Source organism: Globicephala melas, chromosome 2 (assembly GCF_963455315.2).
Source record: "Globicephala melas chromosome 2, mGloMel1.2, whole genome shotgun sequence".
Lineage (NCBI taxonomy): Eukaryota > Metazoa > Chordata > Mammalia > Artiodactyla > Delphinidae > Globicephala > Globicephala melas.
In genome coordinates this window covers 164,752,136-164,779,847 of record NC_083315.2, presented here as the reverse complement: position 1 = coordinate 164,779,847, position 27,712 = coordinate 164,752,136, and the positions used below count along the sequence as shown (strand labels likewise).

The window sequence follows — 27,712 nt, the reverse complement described above, 5'->3', positions numbered from 1 at the left end:
GTGGGGGTCATGGCAGGACTCAGAAATGTTCTCCCCTTTCCAAGCTCTGCCTTTTGGGCCCAGCCCACTGAGGTCAAATTCACCGAGTCACGTGGCAAACCGGCCACCTGCTTCCCCACCTCCCCTCCCCGCAAGAGACCCCAAATAAGCAGGTGGAGAAGAAGCCTCCGGGCCCCTCCGTGTTCCCCACGGGAGAGCAATGGCCCTTAGGAGCCCTTCTGGAAGCCGCACCCCGCCCAGGCCGCTGGGGCCGCCTTGCTCCCGCCGCGGCGGGTCCGCCGCGAGCCTCCGCCCCTTCCTCCGTCTCCAGGTGGCGGCGCGGCGGGGGGGCGAGCTGGAGCCGGAGCCGGCGCGCATGCCGAGCGCGCCACGCCCCCGCCGGTCCCTGGTCCCTGCCGCCGCCGCTCCGCCGTCCTTCCCTCCCGTCCGCCGGCGTCGGGCTCAGCCGGGCCGGACGGAGCCGCGGCCTGGCCTCCGGCACTGGGACCCGAGAGAGGTGAGTGCGCCGGGCGGCTCGGGTGGGGCCTGGACAGCTGGCGGGCGGCGCAGGGGACCACCGACCTTCAGCAAGGCCAGGCCCGCCCCCTCCTGGGACAGAAGATTCCAAATCCAGTCTCGGATAAAGGCCTCTGGGGGGAGTGGAGAGGGGGAAGGGCTGGGAGGGAGGTCCCTGTCATTCCACGGTACAAATTGATGGTGCTTTGGTGTCCCCCCTCGCAGAGGGTGTGCCGCAAGGGTGGCTTTTGGGGCGCTGCGGGCCAGAGGGGGCTGCCCTGCCCTGCCCAGGGCCCCTGGAGGCGGATCTGCAAGTCCAACACCGTCCAGATCCCCTGGGGACGTGCCCTGCCCCTGGATACCTGCAGGCAGGTCCAGGGGAGAGCACTGGGGGAGAAGCCCAAAGACCCAGTCCCAGGCTGGGCGCTTTCCCGAGGGGGAGGAGGGTAGGGGGACTCCTATCTACTGAACGCCTGCTGGTGCCTAACTGTGTCAGATGATCCCTCCATCCATTCTAGACTTTCAGCAAATGGGCCCTCAGCTCGGCGGTCGCCTCAGGTGGAGGGAGCTGTCTCTGCCCAGACAACTCACACTATAGCTGGGGAGACGGACTGTAATTCAAGAAGTAACTAGGGGGAGGTCCGCCTTGCTTCTCCTTCTTGCCCCAAAAGACTAAGCTGACTGAGGGAGCACCTGCCCCCAGCAGTACAGCCCTGGACTAGTCAGCAACCCCCACACCCCCGCCATCAGTGCTCACAAGGGCCCCTTCTGTATCCACACACCAGTCACTAGGAGGATTCCCAGGATACCTGCTAGTCCCCTTGCAGGTTTCAGTTGAGGAGTCATCTCTTCCAGGAAGGCTACCCTGACTGCCCTGCTCTTGATCAGGTGCTTTTGTATGTTGGACTCCCACAGTGTGGCTCCTCCTGCCACGTCCTCCTCCAATCACAGCTGTTATCAGAGTGTTGTAATTGCTGTGTCAACCCCAGCTTTCCCTTCTAAATCAGAGTTTCAAAAACTCAGCCATTCAAGTTCCATTTTATTATATGCATGATGTTTTTCTATGAATATTTTACTTTGGAGACTGGGTTGCTGCAGAACTTCTATTCAGGGAATAGAAACTTGAAACTTGCCATCACTATTTTCCGATCTCCCCTGTGCTCCTCAACAGCTTCTTGGGCAGAGTCCATCACTTGTTTTGGTACCTTGGATACAAACTCTGATACCTCAGAATGACCCCTGGGGTCCCCAACTGAAGACAAAGAGGGTCTAAGAACCCACATTCTAAAGAGAGGTCAAGGCCCAAGGCCCCTCCTTCTCCACTCCTCCAGGGCCTGGCTGCCTCGGTGTGTTGGGGACAGGAGGAAGAGGGACGGGAGTTTGTGTCCCATGATGCAGCCTGCCCACCACTGAGATCCTCTTGCCCTGGGTCATCTCTTCTCACTGTCTAGCCTGCGCTGGCCCTGCTGCCCCCTGTGTGGCTCCTCAGGGGCACAAGGCGGAGTTCCTCAGAGGTTCCTTGCTGGCCAGCTCCCGCCCCCATCGGACAGCCCTCCTGGGAGCTGTCAGCTCTTTCCTCCTCATCTACTCAATCACATAACCCTGTATGACAGTTGCAGGGCGTGTAGGTCACTCACTGTCCACTGGCTGCCTCCTGTCTCTCTCCAGGTTGCTTTTCTTCCTGTCCAAAAAGGCACACTGAGCCGATTAGCACATCCCTTGCCTAAGCAGACCCTGTCCCCTGGGCTCCTCTCCCTGCAGCAGCCGCCCACCCCGCAGCTCTAGGAGAATTCTCCTGCAGAATCTCATAGCCAGTCAGTGCGCACCTCAGATCCCAATTCCCACTCCCCCCTCCCCAGTACTGAGTGTGTGTGTGTGTGTGTGTGTGTGTGTGTGTGTGTGTGTTGGGGGTGGGGATTAGAATGGGGAGGTCCTGAAGGAGTGGTCAGACCCATCACTGAGGGACGCTGCCTTCAACTGGACCCCAGTGGTCGACTCCAGGGCAAGAGGAAGAACCCCCCACTCATGGTTCTAGTATACTTAAATACACTTATTTTTAATAAAATTTTAATAGAAATTGTGATCTACTCCCAGAAGTGGAAAATCAGTGCCCCCTGCCACAAAAGGAAGGTAATTAAACAAATAAAAACAAGGAAAACCAAGCCGTGGTATGAAACTTTAATTAGCACCTGTTGCCTGCAGAATATGCCTGAGGCTGGCTCTCTAGGTTACAAAGGGAGATTAGCAAGAATTAAAGTGGTGATTGAGACATAATGGCACCCACCTGAGACTTTCTCCTTAGTGTGATAAAATGGATTAGGACAGAATTGGACTGGGAATAACAAACTTTTATGGCTAAACTCCTATCAGTCAGCACCTGCTGAGTGCAGAGCACCACACAGAGCCCAAAGCAATAAAGAACAAACCTTCAGTTCATCCTGTGATGAAGGGTCACTTCCTCCAGGAAGCCCATCCTGATGCGCCCCTTTGTACAAGCCATACCTCCTGCTGTAAGGCTTTTCGTGTTTTATTATAATGGCATATTGGCTCCCACCAGGTCTGTCTCACTCACTTCACTGTCCAGGTACCCCCTGCAGGGCCTGGAGCACAGGTGTTGAATGAACAGATGAATGAATAATGAATGAATAACTAGGCTGACCTCCTTGACTTTGGTCCCACGGGGCTGCTTCCAGTAATGCCTTACCTTCCTCTTCCTCGCTGTCCAAACCCCACACCCTCCATCCTTCAAGGCCCTGCTGAGGGTTCAGCTTCTCCAGGAGCCTGCCCTGAGCTCTCTTGCCCCTGAATAGTCCCTCCCTGGCTGTGCCTATGCCCAGGGGACATTCGGTTCCAGGGTCCAGTGTGTCCCCACACATCCAGAAGGACAGCAGTATGGGTGACACCACAGGTACTCAGTAACTACCGTGGAGTGACTCAACACAGTACCTCCTTCAAGGATGCGGCCGTGTTGGGTCTCGGCAGCTGTATTGAGTTCCCTGTTGCTGCTGTAACAAACTACCACAAACTCAGAGGCTTCCGACAACACAAGCTGATTATCTTACAATTCTGGAGGTCAGAAATGGGATTCCTGGCTGAGTTCCTCTGTGGAGGCTGTAGGAGGAAATCCATTTCATTGCCTCTTTCACCTTCTAGAAGCTGCCTGCATTTCTTGGCTCAGGGCCAACTTCCATCTTCAAAGCCAACCATGGCTGGTGTCTCTCACCCTACATCATCCTGATGCTCTCCTTCATCTGCCTCCATCTGTCACCCTTGTGATGACATTGGGCCCACCTGGATAGCCCAGGATAATCTCCCCATCTCCAGATCCTTCATCACATCAGCAAAGTCCCTTTTCCCATGTAAGACAACATATTTACAGGTTCCAAGGATTAGGACATGGGCATCCTTGACAGAGGCCACTATTCTGGCTACCACAACAGCTGTCCCGTGGTACTCTGAGGGCACTGTGGCTGGTGGTATATTAACAATAGCTGACCTTTACCGAGCCCTGCGCTGGGCCAGGAACTGTTGGGAGCACATTACACAACATCCTGTGAGGTAGGTGCCATTCTTATCAGCCTCACTTCACAGATGAGGCCCTAAGAGGTTAAATAACTTGGCAAGTGGCAGAGCTGGGGTTTGAACCCAGGCTGTCTGGCTCCAAGGAACATCTCCTAATTCTGAGGTTACACGGCTTCTCTGGGCACCATTATACCCCCAGGACACTAGCCAACAGCCCGGGAGCAGGCCAGGCAAAGCCCAACACAGAGGGAGAGTTTTCGCCAGGATTTTCTGGGTGAGACCCCATATAGGCTACGAATTGTTTGCCAGCCGTTTATCATTTCAGCCCTTTCTCACCATCCTACCACCCACACCCCATGAGAGGCACCTAAGCTTATCCAGGGAAGCTGAAGGGAGCTTCCAAGTGTTCCTTTTAGGGGCTCCGGACAAGTAAGTCTGGAAGAGTTCGGGGAATCTGAGCCGGAGGGGCACACATAAGGCTTCCGCAGGCACTGGATGAAGAGGGTGTCCTAACATTTAGTGAGCACCCACTAAAGGCAGGCATAGTTGTAAGAGATTTATTCTTATTAACTCACTTAATACAACAACCCTGTGAGGTACTGTTGTTATCCCCATTTCACAGATCAGGAAACTGAGGCACAGAGAGGTCATGTGACTTTCTGAGGTCACACAGCCAGTGCGAAGAGCCACGATTTGATCCATTCTCCATAAGCAAGAGAACCAAGGAAGAGGCTGGTCAACCCCAGCCTGGCCTGGCGCACCCGACTTCAGTCAGCCAAACCCTCTCTTGTGCCTTCCCAGCATAACCTACTGTCTTTGCACCTGCTAGGCTGGGCTCCTGCTTTCTGTGTCAACCAGATTTATATTTCATTCTTACACCCATCTCCATTATTAACCCCATTTTCAAGAAGAAACTGAGCCTCCAAGAGGCTAACTTGCCAAAGCTCTAATAACCAGAGCACAACAGATACGGGATTTGAACCCAGAGATTCAGATGCTACTGCATCTCCCAACTGCCTCAGCCTGAGAAGCCCAGCCTGAAGTCCTCCTCCAGGAGTCCACAGCCTAGCCAGGAACACGACACGGGTTCCCCAGCTCTCCAGGTGTGTGTGCTCATGCTTCACCTGGACTTGAGCTCAGAGTTTCCTGCCTTTGGGTGTCCACGTTAGTCACACTCTGTCTGAGAGCCCACGGATTATCTGAGTGGGAGCGGAAACACTGTGGCGTTAGGTCAGTTGTCTGATTAATCAGCTCAGGCCCGAGCCTGCTGGAGTGTGGTTGATGCCAGAAAAGGTAATTTTCAGAAAAACCAGCTCCTTGTTGCCTGAAACCATCGTGGGAGTTGCTTGACTCAGCAGTGGCAAGTACTTCTCAAAAAGAAAATTGTCCACCTGAATGAGGAACTAGGAAGCGCTCCGTGACAGGAAGTCCAGGGCAGGGGAATCTGCCAGAGGAGGCCCGGGGCTGAGCGGTGCCGGAGACGAGCTGGCGCTGGGGCCGAGTGAGGAAGTAGGGACTCATTCCGTCGTTTGGGGGATAAGGAGAGATTTCCTGTGAGTCTGGCCAGCTGTGCTCATTGGAAGAATGAATGGGAAAAACAGTAGTGTTTTAAAGTAGATAATCCGTATGCCTTGTGAAACATGCACACATCCTTCCATTAGTGTGAGTTCGCCGTGAAGATGCATCCAGCGACATCCACTTCTGCATCAGTCAAGGTCTCTGCAGGAAGCAGAGGCCACTCAGGTGGGGTGACTGGGGAGAGGTTAACACAGGGATGGTTTTCAAGGGTGTGGGTAGGGTTAAGGGGATCAACGCAGGATGGTGCAGCACCTCGGGACTAGCATCTCTGGGGAGCTGTTACTGTCCCCAGGCCTGGAGGAGGAAGCGGGGAGAGAAGAGCAGGAGAGAGATTTCCAACAGGAGCAAGACGACTTCAGTAAAGAGAGGCAGCCATCCGGAAGCAACACCGGCTGGGGGATAAATACACCCCCAGCCCCACTCCCCAGCCATCCTCTGATCCCAGTGAGTGCTTCCCCTTGGCCAAACCCAACAGAAGCCGGAGGGCAAGGGAACCCTGTGATACAGTCAGTAGAGTAGGTGGAGAAGCGTGAAGGGTGGATCTGGGTGGGCCAATAAAAAGTCCTCCACACACTTCCAGCCTCAGGCAACAAGCTCTTCCATCCTTTCCATCTGCTGCCATTTCTGAGCCCCTGCTGTGCGCCTCCGCAGGCTTGACACCGGTAAAATGCAAATGCCAAGACCAAAACCCCACAAGAGACTGGAAAAGAAGAAATGGACATAATTGTCACTTGCGCCGGGTATGGAGAAATTCTGACCACGTCACCAGAGCCCAGCCCAATGTGGGAGAGGATTTCTGTGGGCGAGAAAGACAGTTAGTATTAGTGCAGCATTTCAAATCAGCATTCCATGAGCATGGGCCATAATTTACCATTCTCTAAGTCCCGAAAGGTTCTGGAAAACGATACATGCTTCATGTTAACTGAATAAGCTGTTTGTTGTTTATATGGCCAATGCCAGATTTCGTTACAAATTCTGCTGGGCCTGCCAAGGACTAGACATCTTGACACCAAGAGACACAGCAAAGTCTAGCCAAAAGGTGACTTTGCAGGCAGTGCAATGAATCTCTTTGCTTCTCCAAATCTAGCATTTTCTTAGGAAGAACATAGCCAGAGATGCCAACCCTCTATTCCACAGGCCGATTCTGGATCTTGAAGTAAGTGGTATAGGTACCACGCTGTTCCGTCTCTATAAAATGAAGTGTCAGTCAAAATAGAGTTTGTTTTAATTGAAGACTTTAGACTGTGGAAGGTTCTAGATATGTTTGGACATCTGTAAACAGAGACTGAGGGCTAGAAAAAGGCAGGGAGAGAGGAACACCAAGTACTGCCACACGGCCCCAACTCCAGAGGCCACCACCTGATAGGTTACAATGTGTACGGGCCCACCCTTGGAACTGTGCAATAGGGCAGCCCTGGCAGGATTCACTTGGTAATAAACTTTCTACACGGCAGGCGCTGTACCCCTGAGAGTCCGAATCCTGGATCTAGCAACTGATGATGGACTTTAACACCCCGCTTCTTTCTGGGAGGGATAGGATGAGGCAGAACATAATTGCTGCAGGAAGCAGCTTCGTGGCTGGGACTCCATTCAAGTCCTGGCTCAGACACTCAGAACTGAGTGGCCTTAGGCAATTCACTGAACCTCAGTTTCCTGATCTGCAAAATGCAGAGAATAAAACTGCAGTAAACATTCAAAAGATAAAAGCTATATATAAAAGGGTATTTGGAGTGTACAATAATAACAGCTAACATCTGTTGAACCCTAATAAGTGCTGGGTGTTGAGCTAAGGACTTTACTTGATTTAACTCATGCAATCATCTCAACCTCTTTTTTTTTGTTTTAACGTCTTTATTGGAGTATAATTGCTTTACAATGGTGTGTTAGTTTCTGCTGTGTAACAAAGTGAATCAGTTATACATATATCCCCACATCTCCTCCCTCTTGCGTCTCCCTCCCACCCTCCCTATCCCACCCCTCTAGGTGGACACAAAGCACCGAGCTGATCTCCCTGTGCTATGCGGCTGCTTCCCACTAGCTATATTTCCATGTCCCCATTTCACACACAAAGAACCCGGCACAGAGAAGTTAAGGGATTTGTCCAAGGTCACCCTACTGGCAGGTAGCAGAGCTGAAATTCAAACTTCGGAATTCAGGCACTCTGGATTTGGTCCAAGCCAAACTCTTAACAACTACTTTCAGTATGGCAATCTTTAAAAAGTATCTGTTGGGCTTCCCTGGTGGCGCAGTGGTTGAGAGTCCGCCTGCCGATGCAGGGGACGCGGGTTCGTGCCCCGGTCCGCGAAGATCCCACATGTCGCGGAGCGGCTGGGCCTGTGAGCCATGGCTGCTGAGCCTGCGCATCCGGAGCCTGTGCTCCGCAACGGGAGAGGCCACGACAGTGAAAGGCCCACGTACTGAAAAAAAAAAAAAAAAGTATCTGTGCATTTTTATGGCATGAGTATAGTTAATCCAGAAAACTCCATTTGTGAAGATTTTGCAAGGAGGAATTTCAAAATGAGGACCAGCAGAAGAGGCTGATGCGGCCTGTGAGAAGAGCCCGCTGGGAGGTTGCTGGGCATGTGCCCAGCAGGAAAAGCAAAATGCCCTGCCTCCCCCTGCTCCCTCGGCCTCTCCTTCCAGGGTATCTTCTGCCCACCTGCCCACTGTCCATTTCCTTCCAGAGACTCACCTAGCAGCCCCGTCACAAAGTGTGGAGCTTTGAGGTGCCCAGAAGAGTCAGCAGAAGGTGAGCCATCAATCTGCCTCTTTACCTTCCTACCTGCACTGCAGCCGCCCTCTAGCCCTAACCCCCGACGTCTGTCCTGACATCCAGCCGCACAAGCTTCTGCAGACTCCTGCAGCACCCAGTCCCAGACACTCGCTTCACAAACAGGAATAGGGCGCCTGGCTCTGAGCCCGGCACTGGACCCGGAATGAGGGTCCTGTAGAGGGGTAGCTGTGGGCCGGTGACCCCAGTGGGCAGTGCAGAGAATTCTGGGAAGGGAGCTAAGGGACCAGGGAAGGGGCTCAGCACGAATTGCCTGGGACGACCAAGAAGGCTTGTTAGGGGAGGTGACGTTCACGTCTTAAAACCGCGGTGAGAGTTCTGGAGATGGGGGCAGGAGGCCTTCTGAGTGGAGATGGACACAGGAGGTAAGGTGTGCAGATGTGAAAGAGGATGCTGAGGGTAGAGCAAAGGGTGGCTTGGGATAGGATGCAGGTGGTGATGAGGGCTCTGGACTCACCTGCTTGGGTTTGAATCTCATTGCCTCTACTTATTACCTGTGTGACCTTGGGCAGGTTACTTGACTTCTCTGTGCCTCATTCCCCCATGTGTAAAATGGGGGTAATAATAGTATGCTGAGGATCAAATGAGTTCATGCGTTTAAGTGCTTAGAACAGTGCTTGGCACACAGTAAGTACTCAGACATTCAGAGCTGTGACTATCGTTAGTGATTTTGTCTGTGAGCTTGTGGGGCAGAGGGCCCTAAAGCCTCCTTGCATTCTCAGCAAAACCGTTAGGAGGTCCCCTATGCTGTCCCTGGCCACCTCTGCTGCAGGCCCACTCAAGCCTTGGGAGGCACCCCAGCAGGGATCCAGGAGACAGCAAACCTAAGTGCAGACCCACCTCACTGCCCATCGCCCCCTCCCCCCACCCCCGGGCTCGGCACCGAGGTCCAGCAACGGGGAGAGGCGGAGAGAGGGCCTGACAGCAACAGGACACTGCATCTGCTGAGTGGCTACTGATGTGCTGGTGCTGGGGACACAGAGGTGAACGGTACCGAAAGGTCGCTTCATGGACTCTCCTTACCTAGAGGTTCTGATGTGGCTGGAGAAGGACCCTGGTCCTTTTGCAGCCACGCCCAGAGTGATCCCACACTGGCAGCTCCAGAGCCTGTCCCTGGAACCCAGGAGAGCTGGACCTCCAAGCCGGGTCTGCGCCACTTTCGTCGGCTCTTCCTGGCTGGCGCCTAGCCTGTGGACTGTGGTCACAGCGAAAGGCAGGGCGCTGACGGGCGGGGCTGGCTGTGCCCGAGGGGGACGGGAGGAATGGGGGGAGGGGGGCGGGAATCGGGACACATTGTGGCTCCGTGTTCCGAAGAGGAGGAGGGGAGTCTGGCCGGGAAGCGGGCCGCCAGCGTCCCCAGACCACCCCGGCCGGCAGCCCGAGGACGCTGTGTCCATCCCGCTGGCCGCGCGCCGGCCGTAGGAGGGACGCGGGCGACGCGCGGGGTGACTGCGGCCGGCGCCCCGGCCTCTCGCCGCGCAGGTACGTGCCCCCCCCCATCCCCAGGGTCAGTCCTCTTCCTCTCGCCACCGTGGTGCGGGCAGCGGCCGGCCCTGGTCCCCAGCATCCAGCTCCGCGCCTTCCCCGGCGCGGCCCCGCCAGCACGCGGCGAGGGTGCGGGCACCCGGCCCCAGGTGCGGGCGGGGCGGGCGCCGGGAGCGGGCCCAGCAGGTGCGTGACGGCGACGGGCAGGCGCGGCAGCGGCGAGGCGGCCGGGCGGGATGTCTCCGCCTGCGGTTGCCGCCGGGTTTAGCAACCACCCACTTGGCTGGCACCGTGGCCACCTGGTAATTACTTCCCTTCCCCGCCCCCCCAAAAAAAGTCAGACAGCTAACTCTTCTCCTCCTAGAGCTCGAAGGCACAGGTGATCCAGAGATGCCGTGTGGGCCAGGCTCTCCTTGCCCCAAATCTGCCCGGTCCCTCTCACACGAAGGGCAGCTCATTAGGCACACGGCGGGACTACAGGGGCCAGAATAAGACCCCCTGCCACCGAGGGAGGGGAAAGCTTCCGTGATTGGACAGAGGAGCGCGGGGGGGTGGGGGTGGTGGCTGGTTGGCAGCGCACCCCCCTGCCCCCGGCCGCCTGCAATCAAGCAGGCCCAGGTAATCCTGGAGCTGGAGAACAGACAACCGCGGGGAAGGCTCTCTGGGGTTTAGCGGTGGGCAGAGGAGAAAGCGCTGACTTGGAGCCAGAGGCTGTGTGGCTTTGGGCAGGTCACTTGCTGTGGCTGGGCCTCTGTTAAATGGAGATTAATACTGGCCACGCTACTTCACAGAGGGCTTGTGGGACAAAAGAGATGTGGGAATGGTCTGAAACTCTACAAAGCTGAGATGATATGGTTAGGTTTGGCTTCAACCCCCATGCCCACCAACACACATAAGCTTCCAAAAGAAGGAATGAGGGAAAAGAATTCCTGAGCCTAACAGGAGCTGGAGCAATGTGGTTGCTTTAGATTATATAGATTAGAGTATCTGTACTCGAGAGCCTAATTCCAGAACCAGATGGCTTGGGTTCAAATCTGGACTCTAACACCTAGAGCTATTACCTTGGGCAAGTCACATACCCTCTTTTAAGCCTCAGTATCACCATCTGTGAAATGGGCATGATAATAGAGTATACCTCCCAGAGCATGAGATCATGCAGGTAAAGATCTTGCCCTAAAAGCCTTGCAGTGTCCCCTAAATATTAGTTCTGAGTATTCTTGTTATTACTATTATGTTGCACCCTTCTGGGTACAGGACACACTGTAGGGAAAGAAGACTGGTCTAACAGCAAACAAAGAGTGAAAAACAGAGTTTCATCTTTCCTATCTGGCTGGTCTCAAACAAGATGCCTTACCTCTCTGACCCTTAGTACCGCATGGGAAAAATGGAGACTATTACACTCATCTCACACAGTGTGATAAGCCCTTATGTGATTTTGGAGGAAAAAAAAACAAAAAAACTTTTGTTCCAGTTATCTTTTGTTACATCACAAACCACTTCAAAAGATAGTAGCTTAAAATAGCTCAGCTGTTTTGCTCATGAATCTGCAATTTGGTCAGGGCTTCGTGGGGATAGCTTATCTCTACTTGCAGCATTAGCTGAGGTGACCCAGCTGGGGCTGGAGGGTCTTTCTCCAAAATCACACACTCGTGTGGTAATCCAGTTGACCCTGGCTGGCAGCTGGGGCTGTCGCCCAGGGTCTAGGTTCCTCTCAATGTGGGCCTCTCTGAGGTTACTTGGGCTTCCTCACAGCATGGCACCTAGGTTTCAAGAGCAACTATCCCAAGAGACAGGAAGTAGGAGCTGCCAGTGTCTTTAGACCTGGACTCAGAAGCTGACACAGTGTGGTTTCCACTTTATTTTATTGGTCAGGTAGTCATAGAGCCCACCTAGGTTCAAGGGGAGGGGACTTATACCCCACCTCTCCATGAGAAGATTAGCACAAAATTTCCAACCATCTTGAACCCACTACAACTCGAAAGCCTTTCCTTTTCCTTTTTTTTTTTTTCTGGGTGCCATGGTAACATATTAATTAATCTTGGCAGAGACATAGGTTTTCTCCTAGGAGAAGACCAGCAGAGATACAAAAACCATGACTAGGGCCTTATCACAGAGCTTGTTTGGTCAGGATCAGTTTCTCTGGGTCTGATTCTGGGCTGAGGGAGCAGGCGTGCTACATGGCAGCTCCTCTAGTGTCTGTTTTCTTGGAACCTCTGAGGCTTCAGTCATCAGCTCTGCCAACCCCATGCCTTTCAAACAAGAGGGAGAAGCCAGAGAGAGTAATTTGAATTCAGAAAACTAGATTTTAGCAGGTGGCCCAGGCTGAGTGTAATGAGTATCTCTATAGCTCTTACTCACTGGAGAAGTCTGTTTCTCAAGAGGGTTGCTGCCCGGGTGTTTGGAGTGATTGCTGTCAGACATTATTCGGTTATTAATTGATAGGTTGGAGCACTCTGAGGCTGGAGGCAGGAGGCTGGTGGGGGTGGCAGGTGGGGAGGGGGGTTGCCTTGGCAACCTTGGGGCCTGTGGTTGGTGCCCTGGCCTCAGAGCAGGAAGGATGCCCCCAGACAGCCCAGACCTTCTCAGACAGACCACAGAGTCTCCAAAGAGTTACCAAAGTCTGTCAGGCTTCTGCTGTAATGCATTTTCACATGTGGCCACCCACCCACGTGCCCTCAGAGTCAACCCTCTTCCTGTTGCCTCATCCCATATCCTGACAGCCTCCCCCAGTTTTTTAGCTCCTAACTTCAATTTCAGCCACACGGGCCTTCCAGGCGGGCTGCAGAAAGCAATGGAGTTTAGATTCATTTCTTCATTCAAATGTTCAACACATTTTTGTTGTGCATTTTGTGCCAAACCACCTTCTCTCCAACAGAGAACAAAATAGACCCAGCTCCTTCTTCCTCGTGGAGCTTACTGTCCGGAGGGGGAGATGGGCATCGACACACCATCATACAAATTTCCGAGCACTGAATTGAGAATTATTAAAATACAGTTAATTCAGACCTTGACTTGAATCCCAGCGCTGCCACCTGCCAGCCCGGTGACCCTTGGTCTCTTCGGTGGTAAAGCTGGCATAATAATAATTTCCCTGCAGGGTTGCTGTGAGGCACCATCAGGACAGCTTGGGGAAGCACAGTGCCTTGTACGCTGAGGTAGCTCACAGCATGTAAGCACCCACCCCTGTGCCCTAGTCCAGTGCCATTTGTCATTCGGATGTCACGGGCCACCTTCAGTCTGTATGAAGAGTCCTGGTCCCAGGTCCCTGGCCAGCTCGAGACTTCTGAGTGGTGAGGCCTTTGTGTTTGATCACGCTGGCTGCCAAGATGGGAAGATGCAAGCAGAGGTCAGAGTGGTACAATGTGAGATGGACTCAGTCTGCCACTGCTGGCTTTGAAGATGGAAGGGGGCCACAAGCCAAGGAATGACAGAAACGTCTAGAAACCGGAAAAGGCAGGGAAATGGATTTCCCCCCATACCCTCCAGAAGAAATGGAAGCCTGCTGACACTTTGATTTTAGCCCAGCGAAACCCACTTTTGATGGCCAGACTGTAAGATAAGAAACGTGTGTTGTCTTAGGCTGCTAAATGCTGTGGTAATTTGTTTTAGCAGCAACAGGAAACTAGTCAAAGAGCCCTGTCTTTGGAGTCAAACAGCTCTGTAGTTTCCCTGCTGTGTGACCCCAGGCAAGACGCTGGCGCCCTCTGAGTCTCATTGCCTTGCCTACAAAATAGGGTTGGGGGTGGTTAAAACAGGAAACATTTGGAAGGCGCTCAGCACATGCTCCCAAAATGGCAATGACGTTGCTCCCTCATCCCAAGTTGCTCCCACCTCTTCTCTGACGCCACTTGGGAGGGCAGCAGTGCCAGGCACTACGGGAGGTTCTCTGCTGGTCCTCATCTGGGTTTTTAAAGCCATCCTAATTCACACCTGGCCACTTTGGAACTTGCAACAATGCGCGCCTTGCCTCGGCTCCCGTGACGGAGGTGTGTGCTGACGTGTAAGGCCTGGGAAGGCCAAGGCCAGCGTTCAATGCGCAAGTCAGTGAAGGTCCCTGCGGTCAAACAGCAGACGGCTCGTGATGGGCATTTCTTGTATTTGTCAGAGCCCTTTGGGAGCCCCCAAGGCCTTTACCCCAACTAGCCGCAAATCAGTAGAGTACCCGTGGGGAATACAGTAGGACACCATAACAAACGTCCTACCAAGTTGGCCTGCCCATCCTTCACCCTGTCTAGGGAGACTCGGATGGTGGGGCAGGACCTTCTAGCCCGAGGGAGTGGTGCCATCACCAGCACCGCCACCACCATCCTAGTTCATCCTAGTTTCTAGTCCTTCCTTCCTGTTTTAGATTAAAGAAAAAAACCTTAGCACCAAAGTAGAACACAGTAAGGGTGTTCTTTTCTCTTCCTGAGTGGGCACCTCACAGAGGGCCTGGGCTAGCCCATTCAATGTCAGCTTCATCTCTCCATCCGCAGTTCCAAAGGCCAAATAGGAAGGGAGGTGGAGGGGGTCCCTGGCCCTGGGGAAAGGGGAGGACACAGTGCCGTCAGTGGTTCCCACAGGTATAGATGCTGACGGTGTAGACAGCCTGTGTGTGCAAGTCCTGTTAGGCTGGGCCGCCCTGTACAGAGAACCAGGGGTGTGCTCTTTGGTCGGTGTGTCCTGGGGGTAGCCAGGCATTCACCACTGAACCGATCCTGCACTCCTCCCCGCACAACTCCTGTCCTTTCATATGGCATCAGGGAGAGCCCACAGACTTCTACACTCGGAAACAGCTTCTGGGGCTTCCCTGGCGGTTCAGTCGTTAAGACTCCGCTCTTCCGCTGCAGGGGGCACGGGTTCGATCCCTGGTTGGGGAACTAAATTCCTGCATGCCGCGCTGCACAGCCAAAAAAAAAGAAAAAAGAAAAAATAGCCTCTATGTCTACAGGCACCACTGCATTGTAACAAGGCAGAGGCTTCTGGTGCAGCTGACAGAGGAGCATTTGCTTGAAGGCCCAGGCCCTGCAGAGGGGGATTTTTCCTGGGCCCCCTACCAAAACAGCCCCCCAGCAGGACTGTAGTGATTCACCCTCTGGAGAAGATGAAACCACAGATCACCCAACAAAATAGGGACAATGCACGTCCTCAGTGACCCCCACTCACGGTGGACGTTGGCTTCCTGGCTCTAGCAACGTTCCTACGGTCAGCTTCCAAGGGGACACCTTGGAGGGAGGAGGTTAAGCCGAAATAGCACCGCAGATATTTGGAGAATCACAGCTCTATCATTTAGCTGTAAGACCCTATCTAGAGCCTTTGCCCCTTTGGGCCTGAGTTTCCCCATCTGTAAAATGAGGCTGAGCCAGGTAACCTCCAGGGGTCCCGTCGGCCCTGCCGTGCTGGGGGAGTTTAGGAAAGAGTCCTGAGAGCCAGAAGACCCCATGAGGCCAGAGCCCCGTGCTGGCTCCCCGCTCTGGGCCACGCTGTTTAAAGACGCTGATGCTCGCCTTACTCACGACCCAGAGAATTCCTCTGATGCCGTAGCTCTGTTGGTCTGCAGAACAGGATCCACCCGCCTCCACATCAGTGCTTCTCCTCCTGGCCGCCCTCTGGAATCGCCCAGAGAGCTTTCAAAAACACTGGCACCTTGTCTCCAGAGAGTGTGATTTAATTCATCTGGGGTGGGGCCTGGGCAATGGTGTTATTTTTTATAAGCTCCCCGGGTATTTGCTAATGTAGTTGTGACCCACTGACCCTGATGTTGGCTGCTAGCGGCTGAAGGGTGACTGCCCGGAGGTGGGAGTGGAAACAGCTTCCCCTGCCCTTGCTGATGTGCCACTGCTCTTGTGTCCATGGTACTTTCTAGTTATCTTAGTGTCAGCCTGTCTGGCTCAAGTCAGGATCCCTGGCTCAGGGGGTGCAACATCCTGTATCTCCTGGTGGCTTGTAGGTGCTCACAGGTGGTTGGATGGGAAGAATCAGGGCACCCCGCTCCTCCTGCATCTCCCCAGTCCCTGGGGTCCCTGCCCCTAATTCAGGCTTTAGCATTCCCCGCAAGGTCTGGGGTGCGCGGGAAGGCAGGCCCGGGGTGCCTGGAGGGAGCTGTCCCGCAGCCCTCATCCTCTGGCGAGCGTTCCTCACAGCTACCCAGCCTGACATCAGATCTGAGTTCACATGATTCTGCCTCAGCTCAGGAATGGGCAGCCTCCAGCTGGGATTTTCTAGTCTGAGCTGGGAGGAGTGGCCGGCGGGAGATCGCAGGAGGGGGAGCTTGGGTCCTGGCTGCAGGGTCACCCGAGGGGGGTCCGCCAGGGCTGGGCCAGGGGCGTTCAGTCTCCTCCCTGGACCTCTGCGAGCCAGCGAGCACTGGGACGAAGCCGGCTCTTTGAGGTTTGAGGGCAGAGCTTTGCCGGGCGGGCAGAGAGGACCCAGATCCCCTGAGGCTGCTGCTCCCTCACCTGGCGGCAACCACAGTCCCCTTCCTGGGATCCGGACCCTGAGCAGGCGGGGGTCAGTCCAGCTGTTTCTAAACAGGATCATGACCATGAGCGGCTCCGGAAATCAATTTAGCAGCTCACGCCCTTAAGAAAAACAAAACAGAGTGGAATGATCAGAGTGCATGGCAAGTGGTAGGGTAAGTACTGCTCTGGGTCTATGTGTGTCTGTGTGTGTGATGTCTCTTTGTGCTGGTTACAATGACAAGTGCATTCCTCACTGTGGTCTGTGGTCAAAAGAGCTCAAAGGCAGCGAGTTGGTGCCTAGAAGCCTGGGTTCTGGATTCAGATCCACCCCACTTACTGTATGAACTTGAGCAACTAGGTGAGCCTCTCTGGGCTTCAGATTCTGTGAAATGGGTTCACAGTGTCAGCCCCATCGACTCACAGCCACTTTGTGAGCCCAGATGGGCTTGAACTCTGAGACCGTTATGAGGGCTTTAGAAATGAGATTGTCTCCCTGCTGTTGCTGGATTGAGGCTGTTTAGGGGAAAGCTGGGGACTAAGGGGAAAATGCAGCCTGATTCTACTCCCACCCCAGAGGGAAACATCAACAGCCTCTGAAAAGGGTACTTTTAGGAAATGAAACAGCCCTGTTTAAAGCGTGTTTAAACACGCTGAGGAAACTCCCCAGCTCGGCGTGCTGGGGGTTCCCCTGAGCAGGGCCGCCCGGCCAGTGACTAACTGTGTGCATGCCAGTGTGCCACCACCGGGAAGAGACGGGTGACAGATTAAACCATTGTTTATGCGGCAGCTGAACGGCACTGGCCACCTCTGCCTTCTGGTTTGGAATGTGCAGGCGGCTCCCAGCTTGAGTCAGAGGCCCTTCATGCCTTTGGGGAGCTGAACCGCTCTTGGACGTTCAAGTCCTCGGAGGCCTCTGTGCTGATGGGCATTTGTCTAACAGTTTTGCTCTTAGTGTTGTGCTGCTTCCTGTGTCGTCTCTCGGTTTCTTAGCTGGATGATAAAATGAGGTAGCTGCAGCAGCTCTGTGTTTTGATTCTTTGCCCCAATCCCCTCCACCTTGGGGACCCCAGCCCCAGGCACACAGTAGGTTTTCCTCCATGGGTGGCGAGGAAATGGTTGACCTGCCGGGTGCAGGGGGCTGGCCCAGGCCCAAGCCTGGTGGCCTCGTGGTGGCACATGTATGGACTGGAGCCAGGCAAAGCCTGGAGGTGAGGGTGGTCACTCTGTAACAACTGTGATGAACAGAAAGATAGCGTGGTGTGAAGGAAAGCGTGGACCGGTCTGAGTTCAAAACCTGGCCTACGTCGTAGCTGTGGAATTGTTGCCGAAGGCTCAGCTTCTCCGTACACCAGAGCCGAATCGCATCTTGGAGACAGAGTTTTGGGTGAAGTAGAAAAGGATAGCTTTATTGCTTTGCCAGGCAAAGGGGGACCCTGGGTAGGGGGGAGGGTCCCACCTCGAAAAACTATGTGTTCCAATCCCAGAGGATCTGATGAAGGGTTTTATAGCAATGGTTCAAGGGTGGGATTTCCGACAAGATTAGGGTGTACTTTATGGCCTGCACTCCTTTAATCTTGTCTCAGGTGATTGGTCTCCTAATCTTGAGGAGCTTCTCTGGTCCCTTTTTTTTTTTTTTTTTGCGGTACGCGGGCCTCTCACTGTTGTGGCCTCTCCCGTTGTGGAGCACAGGCTCCAGACGCTCAGGCTCAGCGGCCACGGCTCACGGGCCCCGCCGCTCCACGGCATGTGGGATCTTCCCGGACCGGGGCACGAACCCACGTCCCCTGCATCGGCAGGTGGACTCTCAACCACTGCGCCACCAGGGAAGCCCCTCTGGTCCCTTTAATTTTGTCTCAGGTGGTTTCTTGGCTGCTTCTTCCTTGATTAGCAACTGTTCCAATCTGCCCTTTGGAACTCAGGGAAGGTCATGGAGGCTGGAGTCTTGCCTACAAGAAACAGGGGACAAAAAAAAGGCCTCCATGCCTGGGAACCCTGCAGGGCCTCACTTGGTGTCAGAATCTTGAGCAGCCTCAGTTTCTTCATCTGTAAAATGGGTGCTGGTGAGACTCGTGTTGAGAGAGAGAATGGATGTGCAAAAACGTTCCTGGCATGTGGAGGGCTCTCACTCGGTATGGCTTGGTCCTTCCATCCCATCTACGTTTTTCCATTTATAGAACACTTTGCACCCACTGTGCCTTTGATTTGGGGGAGCAAGCTTTCTGTGGACAGCAGGTAGAGAAGGGACGTTCCTGGCGAGATGTAGTTTCCATGGAGGGGTGCCTGTCCTCAGGGAGTGGAAGAAGGGAGAGCTGGTTGTGATGAGGCCCGGGTGAAAAAGCAGGGCCCTCTGCGACCAGCTCAGCCAGCTTAAACAGCTGCCAGGTGGCTGGAGAGGAGGCCACAGTGATTCCTTCCTCTCACTTTTCTGTTTCTATTAATAATATTTCCATTGTCCCAGCACCCAACCTCAAAACCCCCCACCCATCCATCCATCTCTTCATCCATCTATCTACCCATTGACCCATCCACCCACCCATTCGTCCATCTATCCACCTGTTCACTCATCCATCTATCCACCTACCCTCTCATCCTTCCACTTATTCATCTTATTCGTCCACCTACCCATCCATCCATCCACTCATCCACCCACCTACCTCTTCACACATCCATCCATCTAACAGATAATTTGGGGGAGATTATGAGGACCAAGCACTGAAGAACATCTCAGATTTGTCCCTGATTGTCCCCAGCTTCTTCTAAGTAGTTGGCAGTTTCTACAGCTGTTTGTTGTCCCCTCTCTGGCCACGCCCTCCTCACACCTAGCTGTTTGTGCCAAGCTACTTTCAGTTCCACACAGGTGCCTGTTCTCTCTCTCTCTGGCATTTGGCCTGTTGCATGCTCTATTTCCACAGGCAGAAACTTCCATCTTCCCTGGCTGCCCTTCCCGCTTCTTCTGGTCTTCGAGCAAAGTGCTGCTCAGGAAGGCTTTTCTAGCTGGGTTAGTTCACCTCCTATGAACTCCCTTAATGTCCTGTACTCTCCCTGGGAGCTAAGCCTCTCTTTTCTTCTCCTGTCTCCCATGAGACTAAAAGCAACTTGAATTACGCCAGGGGCCAGTGTCTAGTACAGTGCCTTCCATATAATAATAGACACTCAATAAGTATTTGCTGTAACAACGAATAAGTCAATGAGTGGATGGATGGATGGACAGATGGATGGATGATTGGAGAGCCATTGAAGGGTTTGAAGCAGGAGTGATTAGGTTAGGTTTTTGTTTTAGAGGATGACTTTGAGGGTGGTGAGGCGGAGACAGTGAATCCCATAGGAGGCCGTGCGCTGATTCTGGGGAGGAAGTCTTGACCAAGCCAATCTGGGGCACTGGGGAGGGAGCTAAAGAGGAGGAGTCGGATGTGGGAAGTATTTAGGAGTTGAAAATGGTAGAACTGAGTAATCAAGTGGGTGCTGTGGACGAAGATGAGGGAGAAAGCTGCAGGCCAGCCATCCAACGTGAGTGACTGGGCAGGAGGAGATGCCACCTCCAAAAACAGACTAGTGGAGAAAATGATGAAAGCAGGGTGGGCCTCACAGAGCATGCCCTGTGCCGCGGAAGGAAGCTGGTTCTGTCAGCCTTCCACCTGGGGGTGCGGAGGACGTCTGGGAATCATCAGAGTGTTGACGGCATTGAAATCACAGAGGCGATGCCGTGTGTGTGGAGGAGGTGTTTTCATCTAAACGTCGTATGTGTTTCTTCTTTGCCCTGCAGACTTGAGTATTTCTGACTTTGCTTGCGGGAATTCGCTTATCATCGGCCTGGCAAAGAGGAACCCGCAAACAGTCACACCAGCCCGCCTCACACATGCGTACACTCAGCCCTAGCAAACGATAGGCTTCGGCCAGGTGACTCTCAACAAATTCCTAAGACCTGACAGGACATGTTTTCACTTTGGTTTCCTTTGCCATATTTTCTTGGTGCCTGGGAGCCTGTGCTGATGAATGAATTTTTATCTTCCTGTGGGTAGATTTTATGTGGACTGTGGAGAACCCGAGGTAAATTCAGAGACACGGACGTCCTGGGTGGGTGTCCCTGGGGGACCGCTCAGGTGTGGGCTGGGGATCCAGGGACAGGAGGGCTGGCAAAAGGAGGACGAATGGGGCCAAATTTTGACTCGCGGGGCTGTGCAGAGTTTAGGGGTCACAGGCCTCCACTGCCCCTTCGCCCCTTCCTCTCACCATCAAAACATATAAACAAAAACACAAAAAGCAAAAAACAAGAAAACACCCTTGTGCACTGTTGGTGGGAATGTAAAATGGTGCAGCCCACTGTGGAAAACAGAATGCAGTTCCTCAAAAAATTAAAAATAGAGCTGCCGTATGACCCAGCAGTTCTACTTCTGGGCATAGACCCCAAAGAACTGAGAGCAGGGATTCAAGCAGTATACCCATGTTCACAGCAGCATTACTCACGATAGCCAGAAGGTAGAAACAACCCAAACGTCCACTGACAAATAAATGGAAAAACAAAAATGTAGCCTATACGTATAATGGAATATTACTGGGCCTTAAAAAGGAAGGAATTCTGATATATGCGACTACATGGATGAACCTTGAGGACGTTATGCTAAGTGAAATAAGCCAGCCACAAAAAGATAAATTCCGTGCAACTCCACTTATACGAGGTGCCTAGAGCAGTCAAATTCGTAGAGACACAAAGTAGGCTGGAGGCTGCCAAGGGCTCGGGGGAGGAGGGATGGGGAGTTAGTGTTTCATGAGTACAGACTTTCAGCTGGGGAAGCTGAAAAAGGTCTGGAGGTGGATGGTGGTGATGGCGGCACAGCAGTGTGAATGTGCTTAACGCCACTGAGCTGTGCGCTTAAAAATGGTTGACATGGTAAATGTTATGTTATGTGTATCAAACCACAATTGAAAACAACGACAAGAAGCACCTCCCTCCACCACCAACACTGAAATCCAAGCCTGTAGGGCTTCCCTGGTGGTGCAGTGGTTGAGAGTCCGCCTGCCGATGCAGGGGACGCGGGTTCGTGCCCCGGTCCGGGAAGATCCCACATGCCGCGGAGCGGCTGGGCCCGTGAGCCATGGCCGCTGAGCCTGCACTTCCGGAGCCTGTGCCCCGCAACGGGAGAGGCTGCAGCGGTGAGAGGCCCGCGTACCACCCCCCCCAAAAAAAAAATCCGGGCCTGTATCCTGGAGAGGATGGGGAGGTGAGCCCTCCTAGGAGTCCTCGTCTTCCAGGGACTGAGAGGGTGTGGGGAGGCTCAGGTGGGGACTAGACATGGCAGGGAGGTGGGACTTGGAGAAAGGAGACCTGGATTCTAATGCCCATGCTTCCTTCCTTAGACTGGCTTTGGGCACGTCACTTCCCCTTTCAAACCTCAGTTTCCTCATCTGTAAAATGGGGAAGTGGCATTCACTTATTCATTCTAGAAGTACTCAGGAGTGCCTGTGGTGTGCCAGGCACTGTTCAAGGTGCACAAGGCCCTCTTGGAATTTACAACCTCGTGGAGGAGACAGATCATCAGCAAGCAGACAAGTAAATAAACAAGAAAAATCTCAGACCCTGATGGGAGCTCTGCGGAGCCATGAAACAGGAAGGTGTGATGGTGATGGTGACAGGGGAGGGGCTGCTTTAGTGGGGTGGTCAGGGCGAGCCTCGCAAGGGGGTGGTGTTTCAGCTGAGACCTGGTGGCAAAGGAACAGCCCTGAGGTGGAGGTGGAGGTGGGGAGAGGGCAGGGGGCAGCACTCCAGGAGAGACTGGAGCGAGGCCAGGCGATGAGGCCCAGAAAGCTGGCCAGTGAGGCTGGAGTGTGGTGGCAGCAGACGAGGTGGGGGAGCTGGGGCCGGATCATGCTGGGTCTTGTAAGAGTCTGGGAGTTTTACCGTGGGTGTGATAACTCACTGTGAAACCGTCTCAGTGTGTTTTAAACAAGGAAGAGGAGGATCCAGTTTGTATTTTGGAAAGATTGCTGTGGCTGCCCGGGGGATAATGGTCAGGGACGTGACTGGGAGCACTGGGGTGGGGGGAGGCTTGGCCACGGAGAGAGTCACAGGGAGTCCAGGTGACAGGGGGCAGCTTTGGGCCAGACCCATCTCTTGCCCATTTCAGAGACTCTTATGAAAGCCACAGGACCCTTTTCCAGGAAAAATGCACATACTTACATATTTACAAGTTTAAGCCTGTGATTTCGGGGGAAGTCCTCAAGTTTATCCTCCATGAACCCCAGGACTGGAACTGCTGGGCTGGAATATCTCTGGGCCCCTTCCCAGAAGGCTCCACCAACTTCCAGGTTGAGCCCAGGCTCTGGTGCCTGCAGGGCCAGTCAGGAGCCAGCAGGAGGGAGGCTGCGGAGGGAGAGACCCTGGACAGCAGGTGATGAGACGTTGTTGGTTGTGGAAGGGGTTTCCCGTCTGGTCTGTGAGTCCCAGCTTGACTATGGTGAAGAGACAGCAAAGGGCAAGATTGATCTGCTAATACCACAAAACAACTTAATGCAGACCCTGTTCATTTGGAATTGCAGCCAGATAGACGATGCATTCTCAAGGAGGGGTGAAAATTGGTTCTTAGGTGGGGCGAAAAAAAATCTTAGATATTATAGTGATTTGCCATCCTCCAAAAGCCCATGATACATAAACAGATATGAAATACATCTGGGTTATTCAAATTTCATGGGGGCAGGTGGTTAGGAAAAAAAAATGTCAAAAAAGTTTCCTTGGAAGGATGATTACAAACAACAACAACAACAAAGTTAATTTAGACACAGTGAGATTTTTCATCTGAGGCAGAAGTGTTAAATCAATAGAGCAACTCAGTGCTCTGGCCCCCTGTGCTAGGTTCCCAATTCCACGGAGGTGAGGTAGCAGTGCCCTGAGGGAAGCTTAGCCTTTTTTCTTGCCAGAGCACAGCAGGATGTGGACCACGCTGGGCCTCTGTTGTGCTGTACGGAGGGGCCCCGAGGAGGGGCTGTGGCCTTACTGACCTGGTCCATTCCTGTGAGCAAGTAGGAAAAATGCGAATGGTGCTGACTGCTGCAGGAGAGTGGCTGGGGCCCTCACTGTTGTGTGGGTTGGAATTGTTCTTCACCTTGAGCTTCCCTGGAGCTTCCCCGGAGCCAGCTCCAGGCCTTGCTTGCTGCACCGAGGGACCAGGAAAGTAAATAAGGGACAGGAAGCCAGGGAAGGGGGATGGGGAGACATAAGTCACATTTCAGTTGAGTTGGAGTTGGTTGGCTGGATCATCTTCTAAATTACGTGAGGCACTTAGAAGAGTGCCTGACATACAGTAGGTGCTATATAAATGTTGGCTCCTCTTATCCTAAGCCTTTCCACCTTTGACTTTCAGGGCCTTACCCATCACCAGGGAGGCCCGGCCTTTGCTACAGCTTGAACCACATCCTAGAAACAAGATGGCGCTAGAGAGACTGGTGCATTCCTGAGCCCATGAGGGGTGAGGCCCCTCCAGGCCCAAAGATGGGGAACGTCACCGGAGACAACGGCTCGCTGAGCTGTGCCATTGACCACACCATCCACCAGACGCTGGCGCCGGTGGTCTATGTCACGGTGCTGGTGGTGGGCTTCCCAGCCAACTGCCTGTCCCTCTACTTCGGCTACCTGCAGATCAAGGCCCGGAATGAGCTGGGCGTGTACCTGTGCAACCTGACAGTGGCCGACCTCTTCTACATTTGCTCGCTCCCCTTCTGGCTGCAGTACGTGCTGCAGCACGACAACTGGTCCCACGGCGACCTGTCCTGCCAGCTGTGTGGCATCCTCCTGTACGAGAACATCTACATCAGCGTGGGCTTCCTCTGCTGCATCTCCATCGACCGCTACCTGGCCGTGGCCCATCCCTTCCGCTTCCATCAGTTCCGCACCCTGAAGGCCGCCGTGGGAGTCAGCGTGCTCATCTGGGCCAAAGAGCTGCTGACCAGCATCTACTTTCTCATGCACGAAGAGGTGGTGGAGGACCTGGACCGGCACCGCGTCTGCTTCGAGCACTACCCGCTCGAGCCCCGGCAGCGCAGCATCAACTACTACCGCTTCCTGGTGGGCTTCCTCTTCCCCATCTGCCTGCTACTGGCCTCGTACCGGGGCATCCTGCGGGCCGTGCGCCGCAGCCACGGCACCCAGAAGAGCCGCAAGGACCAGATCCAGCGGCTGGTGCTCAGCACCGTGGTCATCTTCCTGGCCTGCTTCCTGCCCTACCACGCGCTGCTGCTCGTGCGCAGCCTCTGGGAGTCCAGCTGCCACTTCGCCAAGGGCATCTTCAACGCCTACCACTTCTCCCTGCTCCTCACCAGCTTCAACTGCGTGGCCGACCCCGTGCTCTACTGCTTCGTCAGCGAGACCACGCACAGGGACCTGGCCCGCCTCCGTGGGACCTGCCTGGCCTTCCTCACCTGCGCCAGCACTGGCCGGGCCCGGGAGGCCTACCCATTGGGTACCCCCGAGGCCCCAGGGAAGAGCGAGGAGCCCAACGTGCTGACGAAGCTCCACCCGGCCTTACAGACCTCTCAGCCACCCGGAGCGGGAGGGTCCCCAGCGGGCGGACTGGCCTAGCTGTGTCGCCCCATCACCCACGTGCGGGGCGAAGCAAGGCCTGAGCTTGCTCGACAGCTGCTGCCCACTTGGCCAAGGCAGGTGCCTCTTGCTGCTGGAGGGGACGATGGACCTGGGCCATGGGGCCCTGGGTCTGGGCCGCAGCACAACCTCTCTGGGTCCAGGGACCCTGCTGTGGCTGCCGAGTCCGACGGGGCTGCTCGTTGAGGGTGGGGATAAGCTCCGACAGTGCATGGGGGTCGTCTGCTGCCAGCTGGGCGGCTGGTGGGAGGAAGACCTGCTCACGTCCAGGAGGTTTTCAAAGAGAAGCTCAGGTGAGGGACACAGGGTGTGAGGACATGGAGAGAGGGGCCTGGGAGATGAGAGTGGGTACCTGGGGGCACACCTGCCAGGGCCTTCCAGTGCCGTTGTCACAGATGACACCGGTCCAAATGCACTGGTGTAATCGGGGAGGTGACACACGAGAGTGTATTGTCATCATTCATACTTGAGCTTCACTCCACGAAGGGGTGGGAAGGAAGATGAGTGGGCCCGGAGGTGGGATGGGGAGAAGGAATGTAGGGAGGGGTTTGGGGCACTGGGAGTGTGTGTTTGTGGGGGACAGTGGGGGAGTAACAGGTGGAGGAGAGGCACCAGATACAGCCAAGTCACAGTTTCACAGGCGAGGAGGGTTGAGCAGATTCCCCAAGCCCCAGGGCTGATGGAAAACAAATCCTAGGGCTCCCTGGGGCTCCACAGGGCGATGTCTGTGGTCCTTTAAAGTCAGCATTGAAGTTCAAGGGCCAGGACAGAGGCCTAAAGCAGTACGTCCAGCTGAGTTCCCTACACAGATTCGCCTCAATTCATCTTCTGTTTCTATCTGCCTTGAAGCACCAGACCTGGAAGCCTGCGACTTTGTGTGTGTGTGTGTGTGTGTGTGTGTGTGTGTGTGTGTGTGTGTCCATGGTTAAAATGCCAGGGTCTCCATGACAGCTCTGCCCTAAGCCACTGAGGCTAGGGTCATGTGACTGCTGGCAGTGTCCCCTGCCACACAGACTGGAGTGCCTAGCAGTCTCAGAGAGGAGCATGACATTCTCCCCAAGTTCTTAGAACAAAACAAACAACACGGAGATGCATGCTCTGTTATCTCTCAGCCCAAAGCCCCGGGGTGAAGCTCCACTGTGGTTTAAATAGCCCCTGTGACAAGAAGAGGAGGGGGCCTTGGGCTCGCCTTGCCTCCTTGGTCCTTCAGCACTGCTCCTCTGCCAGATGTCCCACCCCACCCACCTGGAGAGTGACAGTGGGCCCACGGGCCACATGCAGACCAGGGTACTGACCACCGTCTCTTGTTCTGTCCTGGAAGGCTGGTGATGGGGCTCCTGCAACTTTGTGCCCAATCTCTCCTGCAACTTTGTGCCCAATCATATTAAGTCTCTGCCTGGGGGATATACCAAGGACCAGAGGAGCTTCTTGCTCCTCCAGGGACCTGCCCACCTTTTTAGAAATGCTAGCCCTTCAGATTTCCTGGTCGGTGGGCTGGAGCCAGTTCTGACTTCCCCCAAAGACCTGGGATTTGAGCTCTCACAGCTAAGAGGCTAGGTGGGCTCAAGCCCGGGGAGGGACCAGGGATGGGAAGATAGAAGCTGGCATCAGTAGAAGATTTCTGGAATCTGTTAAAGGGCTGCCAGGGAGAATATTTTTTTCAATCTCTCTTCATGCCTCCCCTCCCCTCTCCCAGAAGTAGATTCACCCTGAGTTTCTTAACCCTCCCATCAGAGGTGTCCAAAGACTGATAGCCCAGGGTGGGTGTGCCCTAAGGAAGTGGGGTTCCAGGGCTTGCTCTAGCTCCTTCTGGATGGCCTTCCATAACCTGGGGAGGTTCTCTTCCCCTTCACGGAGGAGGAACTGACCAGGTCTGCAGGTAGCAAAAAAAAGGCCACCCAGCCCCAGACCAGGATTACAAGGGCAATGACACTGGTTGAGACCTCCATGCTTCCTCATTCCAAATTTCCTCCTGTTTTGATCTTAAACATGGACGTTCCCATTGGGATAAACTGGCATGAGCCTAGGGCAGTTCCATTTACTATCAAGAGTTGTATTTTTGTATTGTCCTCTCTTTTATGCCAAGTATACATGTGTTGGACCATGCAATGGATTTATGTAGCAGACTTGAGTCTGCAAATAAAGCAAAGTAACCAGCCACAGCTGGAGTGTGCTGCAGTTCTTATGGGGAGGGAGGGTCTTCTAACACCAGGGGGATCTAGAAGGCCCATGGAATACCCAACAGAGTCAGGAAAGTCCAGGGATTGACATTCTCAGAGAAAACTTGAACAGCAATTAGGGGATTTGTCCTTGATTATCCAGTAGTGGCCAAGAAGGATGAAGCCTTCAAATGAAGTAGGGCCTTCTTCCTCTTGAGATTCATGAAGTGTCTTGAGCTCTGCAGCACATTGTTGCTAATCCACTCTGGGACTTAATTTGGCCGCCTCCCCTCTGAAGACAGAACTCAGCCCTGCGGTTTGGAAAATATCATTCCCTGTCCTTGGACACAGGACCCCTTCTGCCCCCTGAATAGCTGCTCCCCACAGTGAGGGAGGGCTTGATCAGTCCCCTCATCACTAGTGAAGATTGCCAAAGCAGGAAGGCCTGTTGTACCCACCCCTTGGGGGGCTCTTCTTACTGTTCAGGTTGTGTTTGGGGAGCCCCACATTTAGTGATCAGCCTTCTTAAGCTCCAGCATCTTCTCAACAGTGGCACCTCCATGTTTATCATGAAAGATTAAATGCATCCTGTTAAAACGTAAATTTGGTTTTAGTCACTTAATCTTTCCCTGGAGTCAGATTCCTGGAGTGC

General features: G+C 54.0%; 1 protein-coding gene across 2 annotated transcripts; it reads left to right on the top strand.

Annotated features, from left to right (window-relative positions):
• The first annotated feature begins 383 nt into the window (after positions 1-383).
• GPR68 (G protein-coupled receptor 68) lies at positions 384-25,405 on the top strand. Of its 2 annotated transcripts, none has more exons than XM_030883574.2 (2): positions 384-496; positions 23,667-25,405. In XM_030883574.2, exon 2 carries the CDS (start codon positions 23,765-23,767, stop codon positions 24,878-24,880), a length of 1,116 nt encoding a protein of 371 aa, XP_030739434.2. In that variant the 5' UTR covers positions 384-496; positions 23,667-23,764; the 3' UTR covers positions 24,881-25,405. The 2 variants fall into 2 exon arrangements, with proteins under 2 accessions (XP_030739434.2, XP_030739432.2); XM_030883572.2 differs by lacking the exon at positions 384-496 and adding an exon at positions 8,315-8,344.
• Positions 25,406-27,712: the final 2,307 nt, after the last annotated feature.

Bases quoted from the DNA above. Each gene is read 5' to 3' on its own strand.
- GPR68 (XM_030883574.2), top strand. From the start codon at position 23,765: ATGAGGGGTGAGGCCCCTCCAGGCCCAAAGATGGGGAACGTCACCGGA.